Genomic DNA, 10,994 nt, shown 5'->3' with positions numbered 1-10,994 from the left:
CATACCTCTTGTTCATAATCATCCAAGAGTATAGATAGATAATCCACTCTATTGTAACGAGAAGAGCTCTACAAAACAGTAAATCTCATTAGCTTCGATAAGATGATTTCTTATTCTTTCCTTCTATCCCAGTAGGGGAAAACTATCACTATCTTTCTAATTATAATATTGTTGTTATTATAAATATTCTATATTAGTCCAATTAGAATAAGAATAAATCATCAAAATCATATTTAAATTATAAATATTCATATATTACTATTTAAATGTAACTTCTCCTCTCAATCCTATAAATATAAAGGAAGTAAGGAACCATATTGGGGATGGGGAAGGAAGATATAGAAGAAGACAAACAAACTGATGCAAAAACACTATACTGTCTTGATATTCACATCATTTTCATAATATTTTATATCATAACATCAATTAATAACATATTGTAGACAGATTTTTTGACTAATGAGTTGAACAATTTTAAAAATTCATTGTGCCTTTATTTTCCATACACCTTACTCTTCTTATATCATTGTGGATATTAGGAATCATAATCAGATCCTCAACGACACAATCATAACTAGCTTTCAGCAATGTTATGAATAGTATACACTAGTTAGTGGAAATAAATCTCATCAATAGTATTTCCAATCAAAGTATAAGGATTTGAATTTCTTACCTTTTAAGTATTAATAAATGCCATAATACCACTTGACCTAAAAGCTTGAACTAATAGATATAGACTTTAACATTGATATTTAATCCAGTAACCCTTCTCAACTCCATCAAAGAATCCATAATAGGTTAGGAAAGTCTTTTTGTACCCGTGTTAATAAGTCGATTACAATATTCACTGAATCAAAAGTTGCCATTAAAGGCTTGAAAGCATACGAAAGATGATTTTTTATTTTACATCTTAATTATAAGATTATGGGTAAGTGAATTAGTTTGACATCTATAAAAAGAGTATTTAACGAATTCAAAGCATGGCAACAGACCAGACAACTACAGAAATGGAATTTAGCTAATTTGGTCTAATTTTAAGTTGGGAGATAGTGATTTTAGTTTAAACCCCTGTCTCCCCTCAAAAATAAATTATTTAGGTTAATTTAATTACAATAATATTATATGAAAACTGCTTAATTATAACATACCTTGTCAACTTAGCTAGCTCACAAGATTGGATACAAAACGATTTCTCTTTAATAATAGTTTTCATGCTGAACGTTTAGCATGAAAACTCAACAGAGAGCACGCTAAAATTGGTGGGTAGGAAACTAAATTGAATTAATTTGAGGAAAGAATTACGGTATTAGTTAGTTTACATGTAGGCAATAAAAGTTAGAATTTATTGACCCGTTAAAGCAGTCAGCTGCTTCTTAAGATTGAGAACTTCAATTCCTTTGGAAGCCAATAGCTCCTTCAGCTTTGCCGAAGCCTCCTCAAATTGCTTGTTCATATTATCAGATTCCACCACTGCTTGCCTGTATCTTCGCCGCAAGGCATCTAAATGCACTTGTGTCCATCTCAGCCTCATTCTGAGCTTTGCCCATTCAATGTTATCCTGTAAGGCATTCAGATGCACTTGTATTGTAGTAAACACTAGACAACTTCATAAAATTCGGGTTTGTAATGTTTAATCAGCACATGGAATGTCATTGATTGGAGTTACTCCAAGGAAGAAATGCATTCAGATGCATCATTTGATTAGCCCATGAATGTAACATCCAAACTAAATCCAGCGACAAAATTAATTAACAACTTCTAAGAGGATTGTCCCATAAACACAAAGCACAGACTTACATTGTGTCCCTTATTTACTTTCTCCTGAGCCTGCTGAAAATCCGAAGTGAGCTTCTCCAACTTTGACTTCAACATCTGAAGAGGAAATGAAAATAACAATACATGACATCTATTTTGAAATTTTGCTGAGCTACTAAATTTAAGAATACTTAAATCCCAATATAACATACTTCCTCAACTTGGTTACTCTTGTGTTCCACTGATTCTAGGTCATTTCTCAGTTTATCTATCTCTAAAGATTTCTGCAAACTGTGATAGAAGACAATTTACATTAGAGTAGATTGTGAATATAACATCCAAACTAAAATTCCAAATTAAATCCAGCAACAAAAAAAAAGATTGTGATTTTTTTGATAAGGAGCTGAGCACAAATATGAATGTGCATAACTACTAAAGTTTTCTTACTTCATCAGGGCTAGGGCTTGGGCTTGGGTAATGAATAGTAAACAAACCTGCATTTCTTCTCAAATTTTATATCTTGCTCTAAACACATCAATCTTTCCCTGAGGACCTCACATTCTTCTCTAGAAGATTGTAGTTCATTTTCCACCTGAAATTTCAATATAATTTACCATCAAATTATTAGTCAATAATTTGAAGATTTTCAACAACCCTTCACTGTGAAAATGTAGAGAGAGAAAAAGTGTATTCAAACTGTTTAGAACCTGACCTAAACAAGTTAAAAGACATAGTTTAACCTTAAAGTCAAACCTAACATTTTTTTTTTTTTGAAAACTAAAAAATTATAAATATTAGAGAAAATCAAAATCAACCATCATCAATAGCACCTTAAATATTCTTCCATTATTCTCAAACAAAACAACCGAAAACACAGAATAAGTAACCAAAGCTTTGTTATCCCAACCAAAAGCAAGATGATCCTCAATCAATGATTAAAAGCAAGTTCCTAAAATAATCAAGCAAATTTTTGCTAATTTGAATGGTTTAAATTACAAACTCAAAGCCATAGGACAACTAAAAAACAGACATCAATTAGGGGCCATAGAGCCTTTGGCAAATTGTGTTTGTGTTTGTACAATATCATGATTACTAATCCTCACAGGAGCTGAAAATCAATAAAGAATTTGAGCCTTGAATGGAAGTTTCATCTCACAATCACTAAAGCTTTTGAGAAGAAAGAAAATGGAAAATTATCAGTATACCAATTGAAAAAAAAAAAAAAAAAACCTTAAAGAACTAGAAAAATCAAAGCCTTCAAACTGTAATCAATCTTCAGAATGCAAAAATTCACAAGCAATACGAGCAGAGAAGACAAAACTCCAATCGTTCAAAGATTCAAAGTCCTACAATATTAATATTTAACCCAATAACATAACTGTCAAAGGCAAAAAGTGTCAAAAGGCAATAACTGGTCCTATTGCCTAGGGGAAAAAGGTTAAATGAAGGCGTTACTTTTTTACCTAAGACGATTAAAAAAATCAATTAAAAAAATTTTCGCTTCCATTAAATTTTTTTTTTTTTTACTACACAGACAACTAAAAATTGATCAACAACTTCATTAGCAATCTCAAATCAGACCAACAATTAGTTATCATGTCTAAACCTTTCTAACAGCTATATCAGGGATTTATAACAAATAGTCTATCCAACGACTTTAAATCTCTCCCGCAACTTATTCAACAACATTAAAACTCGTTGACAACCTCTTTTGTGACCTTGAACTGATTGTTGATGTTGATTTTTTGACAACCTTAGAACTCATTGGCAAACTCTCCGACGACTTCAAACCTTAATGGAGACCTCATAAATTGCTAATAACCCTCATATCTGATTAAAAATTGCTTAAAACTAATCGAAAAGCCTAATACTTTGCCAAAAATTGTCGTTAACCCCCAAATCTAGTTGAAGATACCCTAGGTGATAATAAAGCGTGCTTTTTTAATGCCTAAATCTTTTCCAAAGACATCAAAAAAGTGCACACTTGAGGTGCACCTTTGATAACTATGAATAGAAGATGAAAAATGTACTTTACATTTCATAAAAGTGCAATGAGAGGCTTATAAGTGTGAGGAAATAACTTATAAGTAGTGTTTTTTCATAAAAGAAAACTTTTCCAATTATGTAGTGTCTCACAATTGTGGACAACACCAATTTCCAAATCCTATATATATGAATAGAGAGGATTGTCCTACAAACAACATTGTTGACACTAAGATTGCTGACATCATCAACAATGACTAGAATGACATTCAAATGCCTAATTACGTAATGTCTAGTAGTTGCATCACATGGTCAATTATGTAAATGAGGGCCAGTTTCTAGGATATCAAAAGCTTGTTTATACAGCTTACAGTTGAATCATGTGCAGATAATGGACAAAAATGTAGACAGTGGTACCTAACAAAATGGAACTTCTAGTTCACTAATGTTGCTTTTGAAAAAGTACATCAAATTTATACACAATGATGGCACAAACCTAAGCAAAATTACAGAAAAATATTTCAAAAAATTTGATGGAAATATTTCTAAGAAAAAATGAAGCCTATTAGAAGCATAAGCAATATTCTATCCCTTAAAGCCCTATCGTTTTCATCTCGGTTCATGCCCAAAGTACAGTTATTTCTTTCTTACCATACAACCCAAAGATGAGCTACAACAAAATGTCCAAAGAGATTTACCTATCATTCCTTCACAAAAAGCAAAAGCATTCTCCATAGATGAGAAATAGTGAGAACTTGGAAAGGTCCATGATATCTTAGATTCTTTACAAACTCTAGTCCATAAGTTTGAAGTCATAGAGCAATATCAGGAAGAGCTATTCACAGTCTACCCCATTTTTACCCATGACACAAGAAGATGGAGGACACTTCGAAGAATACTTTTAGTTAAATTAATTTGTTACTGAAAATAGGACTTTGGCTTAGTGTTCTATATCATCTTGACATAATGAAAGTCATCAATGGGAACCCTTTGAAGAATTTATAATAACAAGTGTCAAAAGCTTCCAAATTCCATCATCTTTTATCCAAATATAAAGGGCCAATAACATGAAATGAATTAAAGTTAGTCTCCTACCTTATGGAAGAAATCCTTTTATCCACCCCACTAATCTTCCTTCAATTTGTTTCTTTACCGAATTCGTAAAGCAAGAAGATCAAGCATTATCTCGCAAAGAAAGGCCTAAGTATTTAATGGCTAATGGCACAAGTATTTTAGTCAAAGGTTAAACGATAGAAACAATGACCTTTAGAAGATTATAAATCTTTTGTTAGATTGTCATTGGATTTCTAGAAACAATCAAATAAACTTAATTAACCTTGACTCCAAGCGGTAGCTTGAATGGTAATGGAGGGGATTAATATAAGAAAGCAAGGGTTTAAATTTCCTTTGATGATATTTTAAGATTAAACTCTTGACTTATTTGATATACTAATTGTGAGGCCGGTCATTGCATTCGGAGTTTCACCTGCTTGTGGTGTGGCCAGGTCTACTCAAGTAAGGTTTCCTTGTTACCAAAAAAAAAAAAAAAAAACACCTTACAAGAAAATACATTAACTAAGCTTTACTCATATTTATTATTTAATTGTGAATTTGTTATGAATTTGAACCAACTCTCTCCCCAGACGATGTCATCTAGCAACGATCAAGAAGGGTGCAAAAACACACTATTTCATTATGTTAAGTTGTATATGAGTTGTCTCTCTAAATTAGGAAGAAAATAATTAGAGTGATTGTATCTTTGTAAACTAGGAAAGTACATATACTCTTTCCTAAAGTAGGATTTAGAAATTCATATAAATATTGATGTAAATTCACTCTTTTGATATAGAATATTTTTCTCAAGGTTTTTCATGTCAAAGGAATTAGTTGGTCATTCAAGGCTAGCAGATTTTATGGCTGATTTTATGCCATTCATTTTATGGCAGATTTTATGTTTTATGGCTGATTTTATGTCATTCATTTTATGACTGATTTTATGCCATTCTATGGCTGATTCTATGGCAGATTCTATGCCATTCTGTGGCTGATTCTGTGGCTGATTCTATGCCATTCTGTGGCTGATTCTGTGGCTGATTCTGTGTCATTCTATGGCTAATTCTGTGGCAGATTCTATGGCAAACTCTATACCTTGTACAGCTGAAATTATTGTTGTAAATTCTCTATATTTTCCTTATTTAGGATATACTAGTTGTAGGCTATTTTTAGACAGATTTGTATATGGTAGTTTAGCTATTTTTTAGAACTAAAATTTAGCTTGTATTCATAATATATAATAGCATTCTTCTCCAAGAGGAGGACACCATTTTTTTGCTCAAAACTTTCTAAGATTATCATGGTATCAGAGCTTTGGTTCTGAATTCTCCTGTGTCTCTTCGTCTTAAATCCAACTCAGTCCTAGTTCAGTCCTTTGCTCTTAGTTATTTTGATCAAGTTATCTCAGCCTCATGTCTTCAGACAAGTATGATGTCTTCTTGATTCGTTTTAATGGCAAAAACTACTCAGCCTGGGCATTTCACTTCATGATATTCGTCAAAGGCAAAGATTTATGGGGTCATATTGATGGCAGCAAACCTGCACCTGACAAAGACAAAGACAAGGATGAGCACTCCAAGTGGGAAGCCAAGGATGCTCAAATCATGGCATGGATTCTAGGATCTGTGGAATCCAACATCATCTTGAATCTTCGACCCTTCATAACTGCAGCTGAAATGTGGAATTATCTAAAAAAAACTCTACAGTCAACACAACACTGCTCGTCGATTTCAACTTGAACATGAGCTAGCAAATCTTCAACAGGGCAGTCTCACTATCTCTGATTTTTATTCTAGCTTCATAAATCTTTGGGCTGAATATACTGATATTGTCTATGCTACCTTACCGCCCGAAGGTCTTAGCTCTGTTCAATGTGTACATGAAATTACTAAGAGGGATCAATTTCTTATGAAACTAAGATCTGAATTTGAAAGCACCAGGTCTAATCTGATGAATCGAGAAACAGTCCTATCCTTGGATGCATGTCTCAATGATTTATTTCGCGAAGAGCAACGACTTCTTACTCAAGCCACCATGGAACAACTTAAATCCACTTCTGTTCCTATGGCTTATGCAGCTCAAGGTAGGCCAAAAGGTAAGGACATGAGTACTATTCAGTGTTTTTGTTGCAAAGGATTTGGCCATTATGCTTCAAATTGTTCAAAAAAATTTTGCAACTACTGCAAAAAGGATGGGCATATCATCAAGGAATGTCCTATTCGACCCCCCAAGAGATCTGGAACAGCATATACTGTCTCAGTTGGTTCCTCTAGTGCTGGTAGTTCTGTGGATACAGCACATCTGACACAAAGTGCTCCTGCTCCTGCTCCTGTTCAATCTGTGACACCTGAAATGATTCAACAAATGATCATTTCTGCATTTTCCGCATTAGGACTCTCAGGTAAACCCTTCTCTAAACCTTCTCCTTGGTACTTTGATTCCGGGGCTTCCCATCACATGACAAACAATGTTAAATCTCTTACCAATGTGAGTAAATATCCTGGAAATCTCAAGATTTATACAGCTGATGGCAACTCTTTGCCTATCACTGCCACTGGTGATGTTTCTTCGTCTATAACCAATGTCTTTGTCTCTCCTAACCTTACCACTAATCTTGTTTATGTCGGACAATTAGTTGAAAATGATTGTAAAGTGGAATTTTCTAAATCTGGTTGTGTTGTGCAGGATCAGCAATCGGGGAAGATGATCGCAAGGGGGCCTAAAGTAGGACGACTTTTTCCTCTTCAATTTCCTATGTCTCCATGTTCCTCTTTACCTGTTATCACTTGTAATTCTACTTATGTTGATTATCGAGCATGGCATAAACGTCTTGGACACCCAAACTCTAATGTACTTCATGCTTTGCTAAATTCTGGTTCACTTGGGAATAAAGGATCACCATCTTTTAGTACTGTTCAATTTGATTGCAATTCTTGTAGACTTGGAAAAAGTAAAGTTTTGCCATTTCCCATTCACACACCTAAGATAGTCCAGCCTTTTGATTTGATACATAGTGATGTATGGGGAATGGCACCAATTACTTCCCATGCTAATTACAAGTATTTTGTCACTTTTATTGATGACTATAGTCGCTTCACATGGATTTATTTTCTGCATTCTAAAGATGAATTGTTTTCAGTTTTTAAGTTTTTTCATGCATATATTCAGACCCAATTTTCTGCCAATATCAAAATTCTTCGTTCTGATAATGGGGGTGAGTACATGTCGCATTTATTCCAAGAATTTCTGCAAACCAATGGTATAATTTCTCAAAGGTCTTGTCCTTCAACCCCTCAACAGAATGGGGTGGCTGAAAGAAAGAACCGTCACCTTCTAGATGTTGTTCGTAGCCTTCTATTAGAGTCATTTGTACCCCCTCGTTTTTGGTGTGAAGCTCTCTCCACTGTTGTCCACCTTATCAATAGGTTGCCTTCTCCCACCTTAAACCATGTTTCTCCTTTCTTTCAATTATTTGGTCATACTCCAAATTACTCTAACCTTCGCACCTTTAGTTGTGTGTGCTATGTTCATCTTCCTACACATGAACGCACAAAACTAACAGCTCAGGCTGTTCAATGTGCTTTTCTAGGATATTCGGTGCACCAAAAAGGTTTTCTTTGTTATGATCCCAACCTCCGACGTATTCGGGTTTCTCGAAATGTGATTTTCTTTGAAAATCAGTATTTTTTTTCCACACACAAGGATGACCTTTCTCCTTCATTCTCTGTTTTGCCAATATTTACTAACTCTTCTGCAGATTCCGTACCTTCTAAGCCTCTCATAGTTTACCAACGACGCAAGATTTCAGCACCTCTTGGGCCTCCTCCAGCTCATTCCCTTAATGTTGATCCTGTTCCAGCAACTGCACCAACACCTCTAAGACAAAGTACTCGAGTTCGTAAACCACCAGATAGGTATGGTTTCACCTCTCCTTTATCTTTGACAGCCACTGTGTCTTCTATTCCTATTCCTTCATCATATAAACAGGCAATGGAGCATGAATGTTGGCGGAGAGCTATTGAAACAGAACTTCTAGCACTTGCAGAAAACCAAACTTGGGATGTTGTTCCATGTCCACCATCTGTGAAACCTCTTGGTAGTAAGTTTGTGTTTTCTATCAAGCTCCGTTCTGATGGATCCATAGAACGTCACAAAGCTCGGTTGGTGATTCTTGGCAACAAGCAAGAGTATGGCCTAGACTATGATGAGACCTTTGCACCGGTAGCCAAAATGACCACTGTACGAACAATCCTCGCCCTTGCTGCATCACAATCATGGTCTTTACATCAAATGGATGTAAAGAACGCTTTCTTACATGGTGATCTCAAGGAGGAAGTTTACATGAAACTCCCCTACGGTATGCCTACTTCTTCCCCTAATGATGTTTGTAAACTAAAACGCTCTTTGTATGGATTGAAGCAGGCACCGCGAGTATGGTTTGAAAAGTTTCGATCGACTCTCCTTGGTTTTTCATTTACTCAAAGTCAGTATGATTCCTCCCTTTTTCTCCAACGGACATCTAAGGGCATAGTTGTTCTCCTTGTTTATGTGGATGACATTGTTATCACCGGTTCTGATATGGAGGCTATTTCTAAACTTCAGAATTTGTTGCACTCTACTTTCCACATGAAAGATCTCGGCCAACTTACCTATTTTTTGGGGTTAGAGGTGCATCATCAGCCTCAAGGTATCTTCTTGAATCAACACAAGTATATTATGGATTTGGTTCAACTAGGTGGACTCACAAACACTAATTCTGTTGACACCCCAATGGAAATTAATGTGAAATATCGGCGTGATGAAGGGGAACTTCTTGAGGATCCTACTTTGTATCGGAAGCTGGTTGGAAGTCTTATTTATCTAACTATCACCCGCCCAGACATCTCTTATGTTGTCCATATTGTCAGCAAGTTCATGCAAGCTCCTCGACATCTCCACTTATCTGCAGTCCGCCGCATCATTAGATATATCCTTGGCACACCTAGTCGTGGCTTATTCTTCCCTACTGGTTCTTCCCTCAAATTACAAGCCTTTAGTGATGCAGATTAGGCTGGCTGCCCGGACACAAGAAAATCAACTACAGGATGGTGCATGTTTCTTGGTGATGCTCTTATCTCTTGGAAATGCAAGAAGCAAGACTCGGTCTCCAAATCATCCACCGAGGCGGAGTACCGCGCTATGTCTACTGCATGCTCCGAGATCATTTGGTTACGTGGTCTTCTAACAGAGCTTGGTTTCTCCCTAGATCAACCTACTCCCTTACATGCTGACAACACTAGTGCCATCCAAATTGTTGCCAATCCTGTCTACCATGAACGCACGAAGCACATAGAGGTTGATTGCCACTCTATCCGGGAGGCCTATGATCGCCAAGTTATCACTCTCCCACATATCTCCACTACTCTTCAGATTGCAGATATTTTCACGAAATCCATGACACGTCAGCGACATAACTTTCTTGTTAGCAAATTGATGCTTGTTGACTTACCAGCATCAATTTGAGGGGGGATGTCAAAGGAATTAGTTGGTCATTCAAGGCTAGCAGATTTTATGGTTGATTTTATGCCATTCATTTTATGGCAGATTTTATGTTTTATGGCTGATTTTATGTCATTCATTTTATGGCTGATTTTATGCCATTCTATGGCTGATTCTATGGCAGATTCTATGCCATTCTGTGGCTGATTCTATGCCATTCTGTGGCTGATTCTGTGTCATTCTATGGCTAATTCTGTGGCAGATTCTATGGCAAACTCTATACCTTGTACAGCTGAAATTATTGTTGTAAATTCTCTATATTTTCCTTATTTAGGATATACTAGTTGTAGGCTATTTTTAGACAGATTTGTATATGGTAGTTTAGCTATTTTTTAGAACTAAAATTTAGCTTGTATTCATAATATATAATAGCATTCTTCTCCAAGAGGAGGACACCATTTTTTTGCTCAAAACTTTCTAAGATTATCATGGTATCAGAGCCGATATTAGGGTTCTAAAATTTGCCTTTGATTGCACATGTCTTGATAAACTATTACTCCACGTGCCCTTTATACACTATTCCTCCACGTGTCTTTGGTTGCACATGTTTTGTACATAACCTTTCCTCAGGTCTTGATAAATTATCTGGTCAGTCTATCAAATGTATATTTCTTGGTTACTCTCATCTCTAGAAAGGTTACAAATGTTACTCTCCTACGACACGT

The 10,994-nt window shown here is 35.5% G+C and overlaps 1 protein-coding gene across 5 annotated transcripts in view; it reads right to left on the bottom strand.

Annotated features, from left to right (window-relative positions):
* Nucleotides 1–1,000: 1,000 nt before the first annotated feature.
* Nucleotides 1,001–10,994, bottom strand: part of LOC123198073 (kinesin-like protein KIN-7O) — a 33,150-nt gene continuing 23,156 nt past the window's right edge. For all 5 annotated transcript variants that reach the window (XM_044612646.1, XM_044612650.1, XM_044612649.1 and 2 more), the window contains 4 exons: nucleotides 2,250–2,347; nucleotides 1,968–2,046; nucleotides 1,798–1,872; nucleotides 1,001–1,558 (listed from right to left, as the gene is read on the bottom strand). In XM_044612646.1, coding sequence (XP_044468581.1) covers nucleotides 1,343–1,558; nucleotides 1,798–1,872; nucleotides 1,968–2,046; nucleotides 2,250–2,347 — 468 coding nt within the window. In that variant the 3' untranslated portion in view covers nucleotides 1,001–1,342. The remainder of the gene's footprint in view (nucleotides 1,559–1,797; nucleotides 1,873–1,967; nucleotides 2,047–2,249; nucleotides 2,348–10,994) is intronic.

The sequence above is a fragment of the Mangifera indica genome, chromosome 15 (genome assembly GCF_011075055.1).
Source record: "Mangifera indica cultivar Alphonso chromosome 15, CATAS_Mindica_2.1, whole genome shotgun sequence".
In the NCBI taxonomy this organism is placed as follows: domain Eukaryota; kingdom Viridiplantae; phylum Streptophyta; class Magnoliopsida; order Sapindales; family Anacardiaceae; genus Mangifera; species Mangifera indica.
The sequence above is the reverse complement of the archived record's forward strand: the minus strand, read 5'-3'. Positions and strand labels throughout refer to the sequence as shown.